The sequence below is a fragment of the Platalea leucorodia genome (assembly GCF_965183815.1).
Source record: "Platalea leucorodia genome assembly, chromosome: 2".
NCBI lineage: Eukaryota > Metazoa > Chordata > Aves > Pelecaniformes > Threskiornithidae > Platalea > Platalea leucorodia.
This window is the reverse complement of record NC_138824.1, coordinates 32,825,206-32,847,513: the sequence shown is the minus strand read 5'-3', so window position 1 is coordinate 32,847,513 and position 22,308 is coordinate 32,825,206. Positions and strand designations below refer to the sequence as shown.

Sequence of the window (22,308 nt, the reverse complement as noted above, 5' to 3'; positions counted from 1 at the left end):
TGTGGATAAAAGATCTGGAGTTTTGGTATCTCAAGAATGCAAATATACACCGACACTAATTTCTCTGTAGGAAAAACAATCACAGAATCATAGAACCTAAATCTTCAGAGATCTAATCAAATAAAAAGGAACTACCTCAGATCTTATTTGGTTGACTTGAAATGGCTTTTTAGATAAAATTGGGACATTTTGAAAACACCTGGAAACATTAGTAACTTTCTTCCTGAACAGCCTCTGGCTACAGTAAAAAAAGGCAAAGTTATTCCAAAGCATTACAGATTGAGCACAGCCTAGTTTAGGCCACAGAATGAAAGGCAGGAAAACTTTAAAAAGAAAGAAATCACTGAGCCCTGGCCCAGTTATCAGGCTATTTACTATTTGTAGTATTTTCAGAAAAAAAGCTCCTCAGTCTGGAAAAGATTACCCACATTGTAGCCTTGTTAGGTTTGTTTTATATGCTACTTTGTAACCCCACTGCTCCAAGACACTTTCTTAGTTCTGCTGCCTTCTTCTCCAACTGCTGAATGTTCCAGTGCCATTGTCTTTTATTCGAATGGAGTTTGTTCAGTTGGCAATGCAAACGTTTCAGAATAGCATCATATCTTTTATTCTGTACCTAATAAAATGGAATAAAATTCACTTCAAAATTTCTTTCAAGTAAAACTATTTACAGAGGTGGGTTCAGCTCACCTAACTCTGTCTAAGTATAGATTCTGACATTTGACCAAATCGTTCCATCTTCAATTTATAGCTGCTGAAGAGACACAGACATCTAGGAAGCAATTCATCTGACTTATTTCAGATATCTGCTTTAGGACAATATGAATTGTGCCTCTCTTTCCCATTAAGGGAAAGAAAAGCTCTGTCCCACTAAGAGCTTAAGTGAAGAGTTCAGTGTGGGTATCTGCTCTGTAGATGTCTAAAATTTAACAAAGTAAATCCCACCCAAAGAGTCGGCATGTCACAGCTGTGGCACCACTCTACATGAAAGATTTCAGGCTCTAGAGTGAGAGGTGAGAAAGGAAGAAATTTTCATTCTTTGACAAGCGTCTTTGGGTATAAATTAGAAGACAAATGAGGTAACTTAGATGGCTGTAGTAGCATCTTCACTGTTGCATTGCACTTAAAAAGGTATGTTTTTCTTAGAAAGGCAATACTGTGGCAAGGCAGTACTGTATCAGTTTTGCCCTCATTGTTGCCCTATGTGAAGAATGGCTGCTGCAGACAACGCTCTGAGGATCTGCATTCTGAAGTGTAAAAGCATGAAACATTCAGTATAATAAAAATGGAAATAATGGGTATTCGCTTAATAAAAATTTGGGCTTGCTTACCCTAGAGCTTCAATGGCACATGAGTGGCAGTGTGTAACTATTCTTGTGTCTGCTTATTGAAACATTATTACACTGTATTTAACATACACATGATGGTGTACAGCTGCATCAGAACTACAGCATTGCCAGTGACTTCCTTGCTGCCTAAATTTCTGCTACCTAAGTCTTGCTGCCCAAATTTCACATATAACTAACTCCCTCCCTCACTAATGTTTTAGAAATTCAGCCCAGGATACAGTTGGCTTTCTGGGCTGCAAGCACACATTGCCAGCTCATGTCCAATTTTTCACCTACTAGTACCCCCAAGTCCTTCTCTACAGGGCTGCTTTCAATCAATTCATCACCCAGTCTGTCTTGATATTGGGGATTGCCCCAACCCAGATGCAGGACCTTGCACTTGGCCTTGTTGAACTCCACGAGGTTATAAAGAGGCCAGATACTTTTGGCCCATGCAGTGCTAGAAGCTGAAAATCCATGCAATATGTAAAAGTCCTACGACAAGCGCTGAAGTCTTGAGGTGGGGTCAGTCTGCAGATTAAGACACCTAGCTTTAGAGGTGTATGTGTGATCTATATGGCTACGTTCCTGTTTTGATCAATAGAAATCTAGCCAACGCAAACTATAAAGTCTAGAAAGACCAGATTATGCAGCTCACCGTACTGTAACCACCTACATATGGCCAACGGAATTGATCTCTAGAATACATCAACTGCGCTGACTACACCTCCAGTGATTACAATGGGAACCTGTTTGACTCATGTAGTCACCTGCATTCAAACAACCACGTTTCGACCCCAGTCGACAGTCTGTAGCTGAATCCCACCGCTGCAGCTCAATGGAACCTCATCCATGTGTCTAGTATCTCACTTTATTCCCATGCTTGGTTTGCGTAGTCTTTCCTGAGTGCTGCTGAGGACTGCTGAATATTAATGTCTCTGCCTGTCCATTGTCAGTTTTTATATTAAAAATCGGATTGTTTTCCAGAGAGGTCTTAATAGAAAATAATACCCGGAAAGATTCCATTTTTAAACCTGCTTCTTTCTGAGACAAAAAGATCGTATAATCCAAACAACTGAAGAACAGGTTAACCTTCACCATTTAATTAAATTGATTTTGATAACAGAACAAAACGTTATTTTTAGGCTGCCTCAATTCACTTTGGGTTTAGAGAACTTTCTTAGAAGGATGTTGCCTTGATAATAAAATATTTTCTCAGATGCTGAATAGCATAGACCTATTCTAAAGTGGCTGTGTTTTGCTTTTCAGTTTAAAAATTCTCTGCTGTTCCCTATCACATGAAAAATGATTCTTTTTTCCTCCTACATTTTACAGTGGGCACTAGAGCTAACCTTAGATCAGTTAATCTTTATATTATCAAGCTTTGCTCATTAAATTTTGTGGCATTTATTTGAACTAACAAGATAAATGATGTGAAACTTGCAAAGTAAAAACTGTCTAGACATCCAAAGTATTTTAGTAAGGAACAAAATGTAAAATATAGTTCAATTTTTTATAAAGAGAAGGTTTTAGCTATTTATCAGAATTTTATCTTGGCAGCTAATTAGGAGCTGCTGTGTTATCCCTAATTTAATGTCAGCTCAAATTAGGGAGATTCATGGGAAGTCCATTTTCTTAGTGCAATTGATTCTCCCATTGATGAGTTATCAGGAACCATGAGACAAGTCATGAATAATCAAGTCAGCAGTGAAATTTAAAGTATTTCAAAAGTATTACAGAAATAAAAAAATGTGCATTTTGCTTTACTACCATTCGGTGACCTCTTTCTTTTCAGAACATCATTCCAAAAGTTCACAGCCAAACTCCTTCTTAAAAGACTTAAGAAAAAATGTTCTTAACTTCAATTTTTCTCATGATAGCAATTAAATGCCGAATTTTAGAAAGACTATCAGTATCAAGAATTTAAGATAGCACGGTTACTGTATATACTTGAATAATGTATGGCCAGCAACAGCGTATAAAGTACTTCAGCCTTCATTTCCACTATCTACATTCTGCCAGAACTGTAATTACATTTTATTCAAATGACTCACCTCAATTTCTTTTCTAAGCTTAGCATGCATTTTTTTCTCTTCTTCCAGCAGATCTGTCTTTTTATTGATGAACTCTTTCAATGTTGTGATTTCCCTTTTCAAAAGTGTAATTTCTTCCTACAGATGTAAGTCAAGATACAGAAATCCCCTCCTTAAAAAGTTGCACAGTAAATCTATTAAGCTTATCAAAAATGTCACACTTTAAGTCTCACTTCATTAATAGAGACAAGATAAAGATCTATAACAATTTCACATTAAAATAATTAATAATAATTAATAATAATTTAAGAAGTGTAATTGAAATTATTAATTAAAATAATTTATAACATGGCTTTAGATACTTAAGAAGATGATATACTCTTGATCTGAAATATGCAACCAACTACAACAATACAAGAATTTGAACTCATTTTGGTGGTCTTAATTTTGTTTAAAATATAACTTACTGCAAAATCAAAGAATATTTCATTTAATATTTGAGATAGATTTTTCTTTTTCATAGGGAAATACAATGTTCATGAGTCTTTATTTATCAGTATTTAAAGATTTGCTTGTACAACCAAATTTTCATCAATTTACATGAATAGAGTAACACCAGATCTTCAATAACACAAGTTGCATCTGAGTTGAAATCTGTGACCCCCATTTCAATTTCATACTTGTCTTTGCTCATATAGTGGTAAAGTTTTGTGGTGAAAAATTCCTACATGGTATTTTTTAATAAGTATTGCAATTGGGGTCAAGTAAAAACAACAGTGTTAGACTAGAATACCAAAACAAATATATTTTTCCTCTCTCCTTCTATCACCGTCTCATCAAATCTACGTCCTGTCGGCAAACAGCTCAACTGTAGTTTGTTACCTGACAGCAAAGTTAAAAGAATACTGTGGTGTTACACGAAAAATGTAACAACATGGCAATGTTCCACAGAATTCTGTAAAGTGTCCATGTGAGTTTATCCAACAACCCAAAGAAGCCCACAAATAGTTTGGAAACGATATAGTTTAATTTACAGCTCCATAATTTTTTTCATAGCTGAGTTCATTTGATCATATAGAATGAACCTGACTTTTACAATAATATACAGATAATAATGACTGATTTTTTTTTCACTGCATACTTCAATTAATGTAGCATTATAAATTATCTATATTCCCCGTAGTCAGTCCCTCATGAACCGTAAACATATTAGACAAAATAATCATATTAGCTAAATTATGCCAAATTATTTCACACAAAAGGAAAAGAATCAAAGAGAAAATATAGTACCTGCACTTGTTTTATAACAGATCCTTCTGGATTCTGGAGATCATGCATTAACTCCTCTTTCATTGCCTTTAATTCTTTAACAACAGCTTTCTTTTTAGCAAGCTCAAGCATAACTGGCATTTTACTTTCCATCTCCCAAAAGAGATGTTTATGAGCCTTTATTTTTTCCCGATATTCATTATTTCTTGCAAATGTCATCTCAAACTCTTCTTGTACTGTTTCTGCATCACGCCTCAGCTTTAAATTTTCAGAATACAGGGCTCTGACTTGGGCCTCCAGATTTTCACAGTGATATTTTGTCACTTCTATGGCATCATCTTGCAGATATATTTCCCGTTCTGTTGTCTTCGTTTCTAACAGAATAGAATCCATTTCTTTTTCTAGTTCCTGAAACTTTGCCTGTAAAATATTTCAGTGTTCATTAAGAACATTTTTTGAGAGGATACTAGGTATCTAGTTAAACACTGTAATTTATATTTATTCAACAGCCGTCTTTTTCACTTGTTTAATGTGGCTTGAATGGAAGATAATTAGAGTTCCATTTCCTAAAACCATCACCTTAGAGGCACAATGTAGGAATACAATCTTAGACTTCTACCCTTAGAATCAGTCTAAAATATGAAATAAAGTATCCTTGAAATTACTTTAAATTCCTCGTATTTGCAAGATACATAGGGTGTGACAGATCAAACTCAACCCTAATGTTTGTTTAGAGCTGAAATCTGATTAAGTCCTAATCAGACTAAAAATAACTAATGATGCCAAAAATCACTTACAAACCCCCAAACACATAGATGGGTGTTTGGGGTGATGGAGCTTAATTAGCCTGTTCGACTGAAGTTTTTAATCCCGCCATCATCACAGTAGTATTTGAGAGCAGGATTAACCCCAGCTATTTTTAACCCCCTAAGAAATACGCATCTAGACCTAAGAAGGCCTCTACATCTTCTCACTGATGAGAAGTGAACAACTCCAGAAAACAGTACTTCGACACATCATAAGAAATCACAGAATCATAGAATCATTTAGGTTGGAAAAGACCTTTAAGATCACCGAGTCCCACCATAAACTGAACACTGCCAAGCCCACCACTAAACCATGTCCCTAAGCGCCACGTCTACACATGAATCTAAGATGGGGGGGCTGAATTGCTGCCTCAGAAACGTTTCTCTCTTTGATGACTACCGAGGGAGCCTAGATGACTAATACAGGCTTAACATCTGACTTGTAGGTGATGTAAGCTAGCCATGATGTATCCTACCCAAAGTAACAGCCAACAGTAGTGCATTAAGTGAGAGAATTAGCATCGTGATTTATGTCACCTATTATCTTTTCCCTAATGGAAGCATTACGGGTGCTATGAAATCTCTTACTCAATGTCTTGAACAGATTAAAACATTATTAACTGTTAAGAACAAAAAGTTTCTGTGTAACTTTTAATTTGGAAATCTTGGGCTACAGTTTTAGCAGGATTTGTATCGCTGCCAGCCACCATTTACTGAGGACAGGAAAGCAAAAATCTTAACAGCAAAGATCTTCAATTTTGGAAAGGAAATTATTGTTTTCCGTGTCTTCTGTGACATGCACACATGGGAATAGATGTCAAGATGAAAAAGCAGTTCTGCATTCTGACTTATAATTATGTAACTTTGCTGTTCTGCTAACATTAATGGTTGTATGGAATTTCCTAGGATTTGGGCTTTTTTGAAAGAAAAAAAGTGTGGAAGAGGAAGAAAATAAATGAGCTAACTTAATTACCTAGGGCTCTAAAGTTCTGTGGGTTTTTTTGAAAACAGATACCCTTGTTTAAATTGTTTGATCACAAATTAATTGTTGCAGCATCATCATACTATATTATGGGACGGTATATAATTAGGAGAAAGCTTCTTGCAAGGTGTGGCCAGTCAATTCACATTCCTAAGCAATAAAAGTTTTCACTGCTCCTTCAGAGAAGTTATCTTTGTACAAAATTTTAAACCTCAATTATTTTAGTTGTAGGGCTATTCACACATGTTATAACTGGAACTCTACTATTTCCATTTGCACTCTCCCATGCTCAAAAATGCCTGAATGCTATTGTGTCTTTCCTCAGAATTAAATGTAAGTCTCTCAATAGAAATTTGATCTCAAAGGTTAAATAATAATTGAAAGCTTAATAATGTGTGTGAGAGATTAGAACAGAAATGATTACATAGTCTTCACAAAAACTACATGTATCCAGTGTTCTACAAAATATTACCAAACAAAACCAGTATTTAATGACTATTTAGGACACCCACTTCAAACAGAGAAAAAAGTATTTTGTATGAAAAAGATGCTAAGAAAAAATGATAGAGTCTGGTGAAAATCTGACAAAAATCCTTTTTTTTCATTAATTTCTCAGGAAACCACTATGAAAAATTCAAAGAGTTCTACCTTTGTATTGAGTTTTTGTGGGTTTGCTATCTCAGTGTTTTTTGGGGTTTGGTTTGTTTTCGTTTTTTCCAAATAAAAGCTTCTGCTATAACCGGCTCTAATGAAGTCTTAGCTATGTTGCAGCCTTACAAATAACAATACACATAACAGTTTTGGCTAAGCCTAAATGCCACACATAGGAACAGAATAGCTGCCTTACACTTAAATGCAAATACCCATAAAAAATGAAGTGCCATCAGCTTCTCTTGTTCCTAGGAATAATTCCTCATCTAATGAAAAAAATTAAATTAATTAAACTACTCCAAACAAGGCTTATTACCTGCAATTGGAAAAGAACTGTTTTGCTTTTTTCTATCTCTGATGCTTGTGAGTGCTGCTGCTCTGCAACTTGTTTTACAACTTCAGTTAGTGATGGAGAATTTTGCTTGGTCATTTTAGGCAAAAGTGCAGAACTGTAAGGACATAAAAAAAGCAGTGAATTGTTTTACCACTATTTTATTTAATTGCTAACTGTTAATGAAACAGAACAATATTAAGGCCTTTCCTATGGGATCACAGATCAATACATTATTTCATTTGGTTCATTTTTTATTAACAAGAACAGGTTAGTGAAGGGTGGATGCTCAAAGCAAATGATCAAGAATTACAACCCTTTCACGCAGAGTTTTATAAAATATAGTATTGCAATGTCCTTCTGGCTTCTCCACAGGTCAGATCCTCAGTTTGTGAATATAGTCGTAGCTCTTAAAAGCATCTTAAGAGCATCTAAAATGCATGAGAGCATGCTCTCATATTTAGCCTGAATATTTATGTTATTGCAGTTACCATACCACAACTGGCTAGTATATTAACTATTAAACTACCCTTAATGTAAGATAAACAATGTTGAGAAAGCTGTCACACTGAAAATCACATACTAGTACCACTGTAAATATCCCCCCATCTGATTAGAAAATATTTAGCGCTATTTTCATATCATTTCGGATTGAATAAATTAATGAAGAAAACCTGTGTTGTTACATAAAGTAACATCGAACTCTGAAGAAAACGCAATGAGTCTGGCACAAGTGCATCTTCAGGCCCAATATATTAAATGGCACTCAGATGACCAACAAACTGCGCCTGAAGGTCGGTCGCCTTAACCAGGAAACCGCATCTATCATTTGATGTTTAGGGCTGTTGCAACGGTTGTGCCGGCACCCCTCGCTTCTCCCTTCTATCCTACCCGGGCACTCCGCACCCCCCACCACCGAGCAGGCCTGCCTCTGCGGCACGCATCCCAAGCCCCCAAAGGGACTGAAAGGGAGAACAGAGCAGAGCCAGGCACCCCGCCACGACGAGCCCACCTCCTTTCGCTACCAACCCCGCCGCCGCTGGGCGAGAAGGAGGCCGAGGTGGGCGAGGAGGGCGAGCAGCGCCGGCCGCCCCCTCACGCACCGCGTCCCCTCAAGGGGGGGAAGCTGCAGCGGCCGCCCCGCCCCGCCCCTTCCCGCCCAAACCGCAGCCCGCCAGCGGCCGGGGAGCGTCGGCCAAGGGCCAGCCCCGCAGCGCGGCGTGCGGGGCTTAGGGAGCGTCGGAGAAATTCAGCGAGGGAAGGCGAGCGGCGGAGGCGGCGTGAGGGGACGGCGGCCGTTAGCGGCGGCCACGGGGCGCAGAGAGGCGGGAGAGGGCCGGGGCGCGGGGGAGGCTCGGCCCGGCGGCAGGCGGAGGAAGAACGGAGGGAGTAACTCACCCTGTCAGAAAGGGGTGGGTGCTGCGCGGCGGGGCCCGTAGCGGCAGCGCGGCCTGGCTCGCCCTGTGGCTGAGGCAATTTTGCTTAGCTTTTTTTCGCTTCTAAGTTCCCTGAGTGACCTAATTCATCCTATGAAACTGCATTTTCCGTCATAATTTGTTAGCGTTTGATGTACGCTGCAGAGAACGTAAGTTTTGCTGAGCACCATCGGGTTACGAGGAACAAGAAAGGTGGCCCAGTTTCTCCTGCTCTACAGTGTGCCCTGTTTTGTAGCCACGGACTTGCCTTCTGCCCACTCGTATTCCTCTGAACTCCAGGTTAAGGAATTTTAAACCTAAATCCCACAATTTTTATAATTTAATTGCTTATGTCTGCATATGATCTGTTTATTTCGTCCCTTCTTTGAAATGGCAGAAGTTGAACATAATACTTCAACCAGAGACTTAACATCAATTTGTCATTTTTCAATGTTGTTTTGTATCCTGGATATTTTCTGACCTTTTCCTTATCCGTTCTCAGCATTCTGTACCAAAAATAACCCCAGTAAATATTTTTTCTTAGTCTGGTTGAAGGAAAGATAATGGTTGTGTTGGGCTCTCTCTCCCATCAAGTCCTCCTGTTAATTTTTAATGATCTAGCTCAGACACATTTGACAGTGGGTTGGAAAGCCTCAGAGATAACTGATCTCTGCAAACTTCATGAAAATAGGTGTCTGGGTGGAGAAGTACAAGATACCCACATCAGTTCCCTTTGGGAGGAGGATTTTTGGGAGCCAGGAGTTTTCAGCTCTCATCCCTCTGCCCAGCGTGTGTTGGAAGGAAAAGCAGGAAGGGGAATGGTGGGGAAATCCCAAGGTGTGTTCTGGACCTCGCAGAAATGTAGGTTTACTGGAGCTGAAGAGAAGGGAGGAAGAGGGGACATAAGACAGCAATTCATAGGAAATCTGATTTTATTAATTCCTCTGTTCATGAAAAAATTAGGGGTTTTTTTTGTCCTTTAGTTGTCATATACTTACCTGTCATGACTGATTTTAGCACAGCTGAGAAAATATATTTATTATCATAGGATTCTTGGACAAAGCCTGATACAAATCCCTAATTCCTCCACTTGCCTTTTGACCTTTGACCTTTGCAATTTCCTTTCAAAACATTCAGACTTTTTTACAGAGCTCTGCGAAATTTCTGACTGCTCTGAGGAGAAATCGGCATCCTCATTTCAGGCCTGTGGCCCTGAAGCCTGACCTCTCGTAACCTCTCTATCTGGGTCCTTCTGAACATACTTTTTCTTGACTGACTGCCAAATTCTTCAATGGAACATGCAGTTACAGCTCAAAAAAGGAAACTTTTTCAGTCTGCACAAGTTTTCCTTAAACTTCTTCGTGTTCTTGTTCTGTTTTGATGTGCTGTACATTTCTGAATCTGTTGGAGGTTGTGCAAAGCTGATGCATTGGAACGTATGATTACAGCAGCGAGTTACATGGCAGGGTTAATGCTGCTTCCTGGTTTAATGCTACCCAGGCACTTAATCATGTAGGTGCCTTTCAGTACAGTTTGTTATTTCCTGACAGCAACAAAGCAGGGTCTCATCATAAAGAAGAAATACAGGTTCCCACTCCAGTCTTGCCTAGAATAGGAATTTCCATCTTGTACACATCAGTTGCAAGACTGACAGCGAGAACTGATATATATAAAGCTTGTAATGTGTGTTTATATCAGATGATATCTTCCAAGAGTTTAAAAGGATTGTCTACCTGTGTAAGTAAATTCCTGTGTTTTAAACTTAAGAGTTTGTTTATGAAAACTGCATGTACTTCAATGTTTTCATTGTTAAGTGCTGATTTCTGTTTCTTCAACCTTGCATAAATACCCCTAAGTTAAAAGAGGCAGAAAGTAATTCTTTTAATCCGGTTTAACAGGTTTTTATGTATTTCTTTTTTTTCTTTGCTGTTGTTGAAATTTTATTACAAATGTGCTCTTATCCCTGTTAATTTGGGCTGCTTAAATGACCTGTTTTCTTTCTCTGGGCATCTCTCTCTGGCAGATGTTAAATATTTCTTGGCTTTTTAATTTTCCCAAAACGATGTCAGTTCTCTCAGTTTCTGTAAGAATATAAGGTGACCAGTAGGATTCAAAGGTGCAGGAAATTGCCAGCAATCTTGTCTTGACCAACAGTGAGCTTTCAGAATTAGATTTCTGGGGTTTTTGGAAGTTGCTTTTTGGATCTTTTTTCTACCCTGAGCTGCCTCTTTTCTGCAGCCTGGTTTTATTTCCTCCATTGTTTCTTCTCTGTATTCAGTTTGCCTTTCTCCTTTTCACTCTTGTTAACCTCCTCACCTCTCCTCTCTTCTCGTTATCTATCATTTTCTTTGATTTTTTTTTTCTTGATGTCTGTGCAAGAGAATCTTTTTACCCTCCAAATGATTTTGCTGACAGAGTTTCAGAGAGTGAGCAAAACAGCTAATGGGTGGCCTTGGCTTCAAGCTTGTGCAAGTATTTGCCTTGCATTGTGTATTGAAATGAGCAACTCCTTAATAAATGCACTTAATCTTTCCTGATGCAGTTACGTGCAGTGAGACTTTCTGTGGAACTCTGGGACTGTAGAGCATGTTACTTAAAACCTGAGTAACCGTGAATGCATCTCTCATAAGCTAAAACATTGCTGTGCTTGGCAAGCCTGTATTTTGAGAAGGGTTTTTGGGGGGGGACTTAGAAAGCAGTCAAAAAACTTTATTATGACTGTAAGCAAATTTACTTTGGACACCACTGACCTCAGTAAGACTCTGTGATGCAAAACTAGAAGGATACGAGGGTGAATCAGCCCCATTGTTTCTTTTTGTACATCCCAATAATTGCCCCTGTGGACTTTTTGCAATGCACACACAACTTAATAACAATATAGGCAATTACCTCTCCCTCCACAAACACTTCCCGTTTACCCTTTCTCTGGTGGTATGTTTTGGGGAAGTATGAGGACAGCAATGAACTCAACTTGCCTTCCACTACTGACATATCTGAAGTGGAACAATAATCTGTTTTTCCACTACACCCCTCTGTTGTACTGTCTTTGCTGGAGCCATTTGCTATACCTAGATTGGGATCATGCCATATTCTTACAGGCCTCCCACAGAGAGTGTCAGGGTAGGGAAGGAAATATCCTGATTTCCCAAGTCATGGTCTTTGACACGAGTCTGTTGTGACACTGTTTTCATAGCAAGCTGTGTTCTCTAAAATCTGTAATCAGCTGTGTGTAAATAATACGTTCAGCAAAATCAAGATAATAAAAAAAAAATTCCTGGGCAGATACTTTTATCTGCTGTCACATTTTGATACTTTTAGTTCACCTGTTTTGATAGTCAGTAATTAATCTTTGTAAGCATTCAACTCGCAGAAAGGAAAACATCATTTTTAGTCAGGATTATTTTTCTTCCAGTCTGGGGGAAAGAACAATGAAGAAAATAGAGAATGTTTTCTGTAAAACCTACCCTGAATAAATGATCCATTAAAACCAGAAAGGTCTTTGACCTCTCATTTGAGTGTAGAAACTCTGGGAATTCATTGTCAACCATAATATGCCGAGGAGGACACAAAGTCCCCCATAGTGATAGGCCTCAATTACACACAGAAGCAGTATTTTTGCAGGATAATGAAGTGCTGTGAAGCCAGAGCATGCATGTAGTTACAGGAGAATGAGGGCTTGGGGCACAAAATAGTTCCAGGCATTATCTGATACGGTTAGTTCTGGTAGCAAAGCATTGATTTGAAAGACTTAAAAGATTCTCAAGTCCTTTGTTCCTGCAAAGATATTAGTTTTCCTGCAAAGGAATTAATATTGATGCACGATTTGTTACTATGCAAAAAAATGGTGGTGTTGAGGAATTCTCTAAATGGTTATGGGGCCTTACAACTGGTGATAAAGCTGCATGTGTTCCTCCTAGATCAAGCACGGTGCTTAGTCACGAAATCTGAATAGCCGTGGGTTCAAGGTTCCTAAAGCAAAGGGATCTAGTCTTTTGTTCAGGCCTCTGGAGGCTTGCACTGGAAACTGAAAAATTATCATAGAGACAGAGAAAAGAAAATAAGACACTTCTAGAGGATATGTAAAATAGGCTTTCATAGCAACAGAGAGAGGAAGAGACAGATGGACAAGTTTCTACAGGTAGGGAGCCTAGCTCAGCTTGGATCAACAACGTCCAGAAAAAAAAAAAACCAACCAAAAACCCACAAAAACTAGAATTACACCATGGGCCACAAGACAAGCTGTGAACTACAGGATGATTTTAGATAAGCTTAACAGGTCTCGAATTCAGAGCAAAGAGTGCAGCTACCATAGTGAAAAAACTGAGGCAGGAAGTTGTGCACAGTATTATATTATTTTCATTCAGTTCTGTGTACTTCTCGCATTTAGTAACCTCTGCTGAGTTCGTGCATGTTGAAAAGAACTATACAGATCATGTGCTCCTCCACACAGAACTCAGAAATTAGCAAGTCAGTACTTTTGGTAACGCAAAAGGGAGAAGTGCAAAAAGTCTTGTGAAGGCCTGTGGGAAAGATCCTGTGCTCACAGCCCAGCACCCCTACTGCCAGGAGGGGCAGCAGACCTGAGCTCCAGCTCAGCCATAAGTGTGTAAAATGCCTCCAAAAAAATGGTTACAGAAACTCCTCCAGTCCCAGAAAGCTGAGGGACCTCTGTATTTGGTTCCCCTCATGGGAGCTGGAGGAGGGCCCAACAGTCAGAGGTCAAAGATATCCATTAGGCTAATGTGGGTTAATTGATTCAATGAATCTGATGTTATGTACTAACCTTTTATCATCCCTGACCTGGGAAAAACCTGAGGTAGGCGCAGTGGCAGGGAAATCCCTAAATACTTAATTAAATACGTAATAATTCCCATTTCCACTACTTTTCTTTTGCTGCAATTTCTTTTGATGCAGTGAGGAAATCCTAAGACATTAATTACTGCATGCCACCTTCTCTACACAGTGTCACTGAATGCATTGCCTTAATAACATAATTCTGTGTTTGGACTAATGATGCTATCTTGTCTTTTGTTTGGTTTTCATGTTTTGTTACTGACTACTTGGCAGTTGTAGGAATCTTTAAATATCCTGGAATATGGTGGAAGCAGTACTGATAGATCTGTTCAGCCTACCAGCCAACTTGCAGAACAACATCCAAGGATTACTACGTAACACGCTGGAAACTGTTGAGAAATGTTCTTCCATCCCTGCTCCGTTTGTGTATGTCATGTGTTGCCAGAGGCAGGGGAGTGAAAGGAATGGTGAACAAGAATCCTTGCTTCCAGCTCTGAGGGATTTTCAGAGTCTGAAGAAAAGACTGGAGGTGGTACATGCTCTGACTACAGCTGCTGCTTTGTACACCATCAAACAAAGACTGGATGAAAAAGACCTAAGCATCATTAAAGTTATTCTCCCTACCTTAAGAAAAGACTTAATGAAAGTATATATAGACCATCTCTTTACAGCAGTGTACCAGTTTGAATTTGAGGATTTACGGGTGGCATCTGATTGTGAAAACCTAGAGATAGCTGAACCTCAGCGCGAAGAGCAAACACTTCCTACACAGGACGTGGCGCTTATCCAAAGTGAGATTCAGATGTACTTGGAAAGCCTGCCGAGCCTGAAAGGGGAGCTCACCATCCTCAGATCTTCCCTGATCCCAGGTAAAGAGAATCCCAGCTAATAGATTTTACAGAGACTGTTCCCAAGCATACTTCTTCAAGGGAATTGCAAAGTGGGTAATATTTGGAAATGTCTTCAGGCAGCAAATAACTCTATATGATATTGCAATAGTGTATCATGTCTATAAAGAGGGGGGAGTGTCAACAGAGATACAGTAAAAGACTGGGAAGCTTGTTCCAGGCCTGGGGCATGATCAGAGGAAAGAGGCCCAGGTTTAGTGAGAGCATTACTGTAGACAGTGAAATCTCCTCCCCTCTGTGTGGGAATTGCACACTTTGAGAGTTACCATCATCCTCTGGAAAGGCAGGACAGGAGTTTCTCCTGGTCCGCAGCCTCACGAATGCCTGGTTGATCAGACTGATGTCTCAGTGTCCTTGCCATGGCACGACCCAGTTTACTGCAGCATGTCTCTCAAGTGGAGTGATTATAGGGTCTCATGATTCAGAGGATTCAGGGGAAAGCTGAGAGGTTTGCTACTGCCAAAATTTGGAACTGTCTTTCCCTAAAAATATGTCTGAAATGATTCAGAGCCTGAAAGGAACATGAGTTACTTAAAGCCATCTTTGCTTTCATTGTGCTTCAAGTTTTTGACTGTGACTTTGAAAGGATCACACCAGGTGAAAGAGATTTTGAATCTCAACTCTGATTGTGCCACTAAGCTTGTCAGCTATTAAGATAGCAAAAATACCAGTTGTGAGACTATCTTTCTGTGTTCAACTTTGCCATGCAGACCCCCTTCCCCCCGTCGCCCCCAAAAGCAGTGATTGCATTTGGTGCATGAGGCCACAATAAATAGTCCGCACTGTAAAAACAGAGGGTTTTTCAATAATGCTAGAAATTTTCAGTGCTTTCAGTGTACTTTAGAAAGATGTTTGAGATTCTGTGAAGTCTTGAGGACTAGTACTTCATTTGCCAAAAAAGCTTGGGAGATCCCACCTTAGAACATTTGTTTAAAAATCTACTCTCGTTTTCATCAGTGAGTTACCTCTTCTCTAGGGTTTGCACCACAACTCTGCAAAAAGTCAAGCTAAATCTGCCAGGACTCCTTCTTGCTCAAACCCCTCTACCTTGGCCTCGGAGGATTATGATTATGAGCAAGAAGGAGACTTAGAATCCTTAAATTTAAATGCCACAGCTAAATACGAGGTAAAGTAATACTCAACTTGATTGGCTGATTCCAGGTCTCTTCAGTATAAAACCGTATTATATCTGGACTGGTCTTGTGTTGAAAGAAATTGTTTGTTGTCTTTTTTGCCTTGCCAGATGCTATCTTCCTGCATGGCTTCACCACAAGGACAGGTGGCATCTCCTACATACCAAGTCTAAGCTCCTGCAATCTCTTCAGCAGTTGCAAGCGGAGGGACCCACAAGTTGTTGTTAAAGAAAATCTCCGCAGGCTAGCTAATGCCGCAGGATTTAACCCAGACACTTTTCACAGAGTCAAGGTATTTATCAAATAATGGATTTATGTAAATGGGTCAGATCTTCCTTTGTGTATCACTGGCTAAAACTGTAGGCATTATTCTTATCTTTCTCAGCAAGAACTTGTGAGAAACAGGACAATTAAAACATTCATGCTGGCAGTTTATCTGTGGGAATAGCCATCCAAACTATCAGCCATTTGGCACTATATGGAGAAGCAGCACTGTTTCTTCCAAGTATATTCTGACATTTAACACCTCAGAGTAGAATAATCAGATAAATGATCAGAGCAGTTTCTCTTAAAAGAAAAATACACCACCGCTTCGATGGTGACTTTCTACTGATACATCTGCATGGCATTTGAACAAGGGGGTGCCTGATTTCCATGCATAAGCAGTTGGTGCAGAAGAGTGTTTCATGCCAAAGAAAAATCCTTGCATTAGTCAGAACTGGGTTTTTTTGCTGCCATATCACTGTCCATGTTCTGATTTTGTCTTGACAGATTGATCATGCTAATACTGTGTGTGTTATGGGAAAGACAGAGCCTGACAGCTATGATGGAATAGTTACGAATCAGAAAGGTGTTACAATAGCAGCTCCAGGGGCTGATTGCATACCTGTGCTGTTTGCTGATCCTGTCAGAAAAGCCTGCGGTGCCGCTCATTCTGGTAAGAATTTTAAATCATGGAGATCAAAATAACTAGGAGACCACTGGAAAGGGACTAAGGATTACAAATTGGCAACCAAAGGAACACTGAGTGAGAATGAGTAAATGCAAGATCACATAACAATAGAGACCCTGACCTGTTAAGTTTGTATCCTGCAAAAACAAGATTAGTCTTGAGAATAGTTTGTTTCCCAAGCTATGTATTTTTTTTAATTTTATAACTGTAATAATTATTATTTATGTATTTATACATTTTTTTTTTTCTGATCTGGTAGCCAAAACAAAATAATTTTTTTTGGTAGTCTGTCTAACTTCGTATGTAAAAAATAGCTATAAAGCCAATGCCGCCAACAATCATTTTGGATCAGAAGAAATATTTGTCTCACTCAAACCAAATGAAAATAAAACTGAAGCAGGGATGGTTAGCACAACCTGGGGTTATGTCTGACTTCAGAAAATGTCCCAACTGTTAGGCTAGAATACATATCCTGTGGTGAGATTTTCCTGCTGGGACTGTTTCATTTTATAAAACAGTCTGTATTTATGAGGTCAAGGAGAATGCACAGCTGAGAGTTTCTCCTCAGCTTTGATCTTTGATGCTAGTACACCCCTTGATATGGTAGGAAGCTTCACCTCTGCCTAGAGCTTGTGAATAGCACCTAATTTGTAAAATTCTTCATGCATTCAATAAATAAGCCAAAATAAATTCAAATTTTTGAGTCATCATAAGACGATCAAAACTTTGACTTTCCTTCAATAAAGTTGTGCCACCCTTCCCGCCCCCCGCCCCAGCAAACTTAGGTTAGAGAAAGTGAGAAGAATGAGAATTGCAGCATGTCTGTCTGGGAGGAGAGGGGAATGTTGCAGTTTTTAATGGGAGAAGGGATAGAGATAATTTTATCCACTCTTGAAAGTTTTAAGAGTTTTACATTGTAAGTGGTCAAACCTAATTATTGTAAAATATTTAAGTATGTAGTTGCTCCTTTCTCTGCTGCTTCTTCATTTATCTAGTCCCTGACACACCACACTGTTCTCCCAACCCACATCCCTGCCTTCTCCAAGCATACCTCCTGGCTCCAGCCTGACCTACTTTCCATCTCTCAAGTTTTGGCCTTCATTCCCACATCACAGTCCTTGCCAGGCTTCCAACTACCTTTTCCTAAATCCTTTCCTTGCTGTCCGACCCCACCTCAGTTCAGTTTAACTTGCACACGTGTTGCTATGTATACGAATAAAGACAATTAGGTATAAGGTCATCTCAGTCTTTGGATGTAGAAAAGCAGAGGAAAAGTTATTAGCCTATCCTGTCCTTTGGTATGACGCACTCCCTGTGCGATGCAAAGAATTCCTGGGACTCAAACTGAGATATGAGAACTCAAAGCTGGGCTTTCTTCTATCTATTCCAACAGTGCCGAAGTGCAAAGCTTGGCTTTCTTCTACCTATTCCAAACAATGCCTCTAGTTTGAGCCTCTTTTTTTTCCTAAAATAACACTAAAAACATTTTCAGCATATTATAAAAATACACTTCTGACTCTGACATATTTCTGTTGTCATACTCCCATTTAAATGTTTCAAGCACAGAGGAGCTGTAAGGTATGCTCTAGTTGCCCAAACCAGGATACCGGGAAAAAGGAATTCTGGAATCCTAATCTGAACTCTTCTCTCTAGTTTCCATCTCCACAAAATGATGATATCAGCAAACTGACAGTTGTTAATGTGTTGAGTTGTTTTTTTTTTTTTAAAGACAATTATTTATTATTAGATATAATGATTTATTTTTAGATATAAATATATCTATTCATTTGTACCTTTAATAATAGCATATATTTTAGCTACTATAAAATTAAAGAGACAATTTGTACAATTTTTTTTTCAACCTCTAATTTCTTACAGGATGGAAAGGCACATTGTTAGGAGTTTCTATGGCCACAGTAAATGCTATGGTATCTGAATATGGCTGTAATGTGAAAGATATCCTTGTGGTGCTGGGCCCGTCTGTTGGACCTTGCTGCTACAAACTTCCTCATGAATCAGCTAAAGAATTTCACAGAATTGATCCAAAATGTGTGAGACTATTTGACTCTGCAAGTCCTTATATTGATATTAGAAGAGCAACACGGTAAGCCTACTAAGTGCATTTCCATGACATACACTTTTTTTTTTGTGCTGAGCAGACTCAGCGCGAAAGAACAAAAGGCTAACTCCACATTATTTATCAATAATTATACTGATATTTTATTATCCAGCATTATAATGGTGAGGGTCCTCACCATTTTAAAGTACTCTCTAGTACTTTGCAGATCAACAAATGATACCTTTGAATGAATGATAATCTGCTCACCTTTGCTGGGTTTCAATTATTATTTCACTGTTATACTTTTAGTTTATGGATTATAGACAAATGTTCAAGTTAAATATGGTTTTATTGGTTGCAGAAAAGCAATTATTTTAGTCTAATACTGGAAAAAAGAAAAAAGAAAAGCAATAAAAGTCCCAACCACACTATTGGCACAGTTTGTTCAATTGGTACTTGAAGTGCTGTCTGAATGTCTTAAGGAATGTGAGGATGTACAAAAAATACTGTTTTCTGTTTCTCTTTCTTTAAGGATTCTTCTTGAGCGTGGTGGGATTCTTCCTGAGAACATCCAAGATGATTCTGTCACAGACCAGAACCAAAATATCACTTTCTGTACTGCGTGCCACCCTGATAAATTTTACTCTCACTTCCGTGATGGCACTAACTTCGGGACACAGATTGGCTTCATATCAATCAAAGATTGAGACAGTATCTCTTACTCTCCAGCAGTATTTAGACAATAAGTCTGGTACATTGCCTGGCATCCTGCTCTCCTCACAGAAGTTCTTCCTTTCACAAACTTGAAATAGGGAATTCACAGGTCTTGAGATTCTCTGGCTTCTTCCCTTCCTTGCCATTCTGAGGCAAGAAGAAATGTGTAGGGTGTGGGGCCAATAATTCCAGTGTGAGACGGGGTCTAAAGGAAACAAGGACAACCCACACCAGTGACAAAGCCCTTCTGCAAAACCAGGTGCAAGCTCCCATTGTCTTGCCTTCTTGATCAAATATATCCCAGAAACCTCACTGTCTTAAGGTGGTGAAAGCACAAAAACCGAAAGTGTTCGTTAGCTTCTGAATGAAGTATGACATTACTGACACAGGAAGGGAAGCCTGTATTGCACATTAACTGTTTGAGAACACCCAACTTTGGTAGTTTCAGCTGAAGGTTAGCGTTACGGAATTGTGTGCCTAGGATTGTTTTTCTTCTTTGGATTAGTTTAAAGAAGAGCTCCAAAACATTTACAGGACTTTTCCTATGGAAAATAACTTGAAAGTGAGAAGCAAGCAAGATCTTCTGGGGCAGACATGGAAAATGTATGAACCCTCACCATTCTGTATTTTTTGATTGTAGAAAAAGTAGGACTAAGGCTCTTAATATGATACAACATGTATGTTAGTATTTCCTTAGGACTTTTTCTTTAAACTATTGGTGCTTTGCTAATGTCCCTTGAGACAGTCTCAACAGTGCCCAGTTATTTAATAAATATCTAAAAAGGGCACTGAATTTAGCCTCAGTTAATTTAACCTCAGTTAATTTTACTCACCAATAGCTGACTTATCTGTCTTGTTAAGCAAGTTCTAAGTGTGCACTGTTTTGTTTTGGCCGCATAAAATTTGCCACTAGATGTTGCAATAGATGTGATAGTTCCTGACGCACAGACAGTGAGAGCTTCCTAATAGTTCCATTCAACAGTCAAGTCTAAACCTATGCTGACTGTAGCTTGCAGAGTTGCCAAGCACACGCTTTGCGATAACTGTCCACATGCCGTATTTTCTATTTTGAATTCAACCATCTTTACCAATTCTAGACTTTTATGTCCACTAGAGGTCAGTGCTGGCTCACGCTGCACTTCCATCCCTGGCTGCACTGTATGTACGGGTTTTCAAACCATGCATTTTGCAAAGCACTGCACAGCATAAGCTGCTACTTTTGCTTATATAATCATCTGCCAAGTTATTCTGGTATTTGTGCTTGAAGAGTAATCTATTTCTCATTTTGTTGGGCTGTGATTCAGAGCTGACCAAATTAGAACTTTCCTTGTCCTCTGGGAGAACAGACTTTTTAAAAACCTTTCTTTTACCTGTGAATGGTATTTATTTCTCAGAAAAGAGCCTGGTTCTGAGCACATTACCCTCTGACTGTAACCATCTACCAAAAAAATACTTCTTCCAACTCTCCTTCTTTAGAAACATTATTCCTCTTCTGTTGTAGTACTGCAGTCCTTGACAATAAAAATTCTTACATTTTCAGTTACCTTTTAAAAACCTCACCATTGCTTTCATCATTCTTTGTTTCTTTTGTAACTTCACTGTGGCGATGTTCACAGCTGAGTTCAAACTCGAGGTTCAGGTTCCACCAGGGGCAACACTCACACTCCTCAACTTAATGCTGCCAAACATGTTACCACACAGTAGCTAATAGTGTGTATGGTATGTATAGGTATATGCATGTATGTGTATTTGACTTATTCCAAATATAGGATAATATAATTATGTGGACACTGACAGGCTTATCTTGCTGAACTAGGTAAAAAAACCCAACAACCTACCTTCACCTTTTAGTTCTGTCCCTTTGCCCTGGCACGTAAGTGTGAACCACTTCACGGGCCCTGATTGACATAGCAGTGGAGTGAGTAAGGTGTCTTTCCTTCTGCTGTTTCTGCTGTGGGGGCAGTAGCACCATGCAATCTTCAGTGCCCGCACCTGAAGCTCAGCCAAAGCTTGTCTGTCAGTGCCCTTCACTTAACCCTCTTCCCTTGTGGATTAAGAGCATGCCGTCAAAAGCAGCTGAGTTACTCAGTCTTGCAAGGTACTGCTTGACAGCTGAAGCATCAGAGGTGCCCATGTGCCTGCTGTTAGCCCGTCCCACCTCAAAGATGGTTTTAAACTAATGCATTTAACTTTGCAGTAAGTAGAAAGACCTTGCAGCCATGCTACTTACTGCAGTTCAAACGCTCAACAGTATACTACGTCACAGTAACGTGATACTGATAGCGAGCCCTGGCTTGTTCATACCTGCTCAAGAATGACAGCAGAGACTTTCTGTTTAGAAAAATACCGTTTACAGGTCATGGTAGGACTGTGCAAGCTGGAGTGCGTGTCAGAATGAGCAGAAACACCAAAGGCTTTGCCTTTTAGAAGAGAAATCGTTACCACAATCATTGTTCATTATTTCTTTTACACTGAATTACCTAGGCTGTAAACCTGTCAAGACAGGAAGCAGCCTTTTGTACACGGATTACTGAGGTGGAGAACTCCATGACCAATAAGAAAATAATAATAATGTTCAGTCTCCAAACAGGTTAGGCTCTGTATCATACAGAGTTTCTTTCAAAAGTCCTTGATATAAAGGCATTTTCATTCTGGTATTAAAAAAAAAAAAGTTTAGAGGAAGGGCATGATAAAAAGGAGACAAGGCTGTTTCACATTTCTATTTATTTACTTTTCATTCCTGTTGCTCACTAGAGGAGCCAAGCAGATCAGCTCTGATTCACCACCTCTAGGGAAACTCTTAAAATGCTTCATAAATTGTTCAGCTGTACCTACCTAATGATAAGATCCCATTTATTAACCTTGCCCATGAATTTATAAGCTGCATTTGCCCTATTATTGTTATTAAATAACATTATTAATTATGATTGTGG

The 22,308-nt window shown here is 39.2% G+C and overlaps 2 protein-coding genes across 3 annotated transcripts; one reads left to right on the top strand and one right to left on the bottom strand.

Moving 5' to 3' along the window:
* Positions 1–451: 451 nt before the first annotated feature.
* On the bottom strand, positions 452–7,514 carry CCDC122 (coiled-coil domain containing 122; the record flags this gene model as incomplete). The annotated part of the gene is made up of 4 exons (XM_082304520.1): positions 7,386–7,514; positions 4,652–5,050; positions 3,383–3,499; positions 452–616 (listed from the first exon to the last, which is right to left on the bottom strand). The coding sequence occupies exons 1-4, from the start codon at positions 7,497–7,499 to the stop codon at positions 452–454; spliced, it is 795 nt and encodes a 264-aa protein (XP_082160646.1). The 5' UTR covers positions 7,500–7,514.
* Positions 7,515–8,810: 1,296 nt separating this feature from the next.
* On the top strand, positions 8,811–20,050 carry LACC1 (laccase domain containing 1). Of its 2 annotated transcripts, none has more exons than XM_082333145.1 (6): positions 8,811–9,115; positions 13,883–14,478; positions 15,761–15,942; positions 16,422–16,587; positions 18,481–18,706; positions 19,194–20,050. In XM_082333145.1, the coding sequence occupies exons 2-6, from the start codon at positions 13,911–13,913 to the stop codon at positions 19,366–19,368; spliced, it is 1,317 nt and encodes a 438-aa protein (XP_082189271.1). In that variant the 5' UTR covers positions 8,811–9,115; positions 13,883–13,910; the 3' UTR covers positions 19,369–20,050. The 2 variants fall into 2 exon arrangements, with proteins under 2 accessions (XP_082189271.1, XP_082189270.1); XM_082333144.1 differs by lacking the exon at positions 8,811–9,115 and adding an exon at positions 10,368–10,552.
* Positions 20,051–22,308: the final 2,258 nt, after the last annotated feature.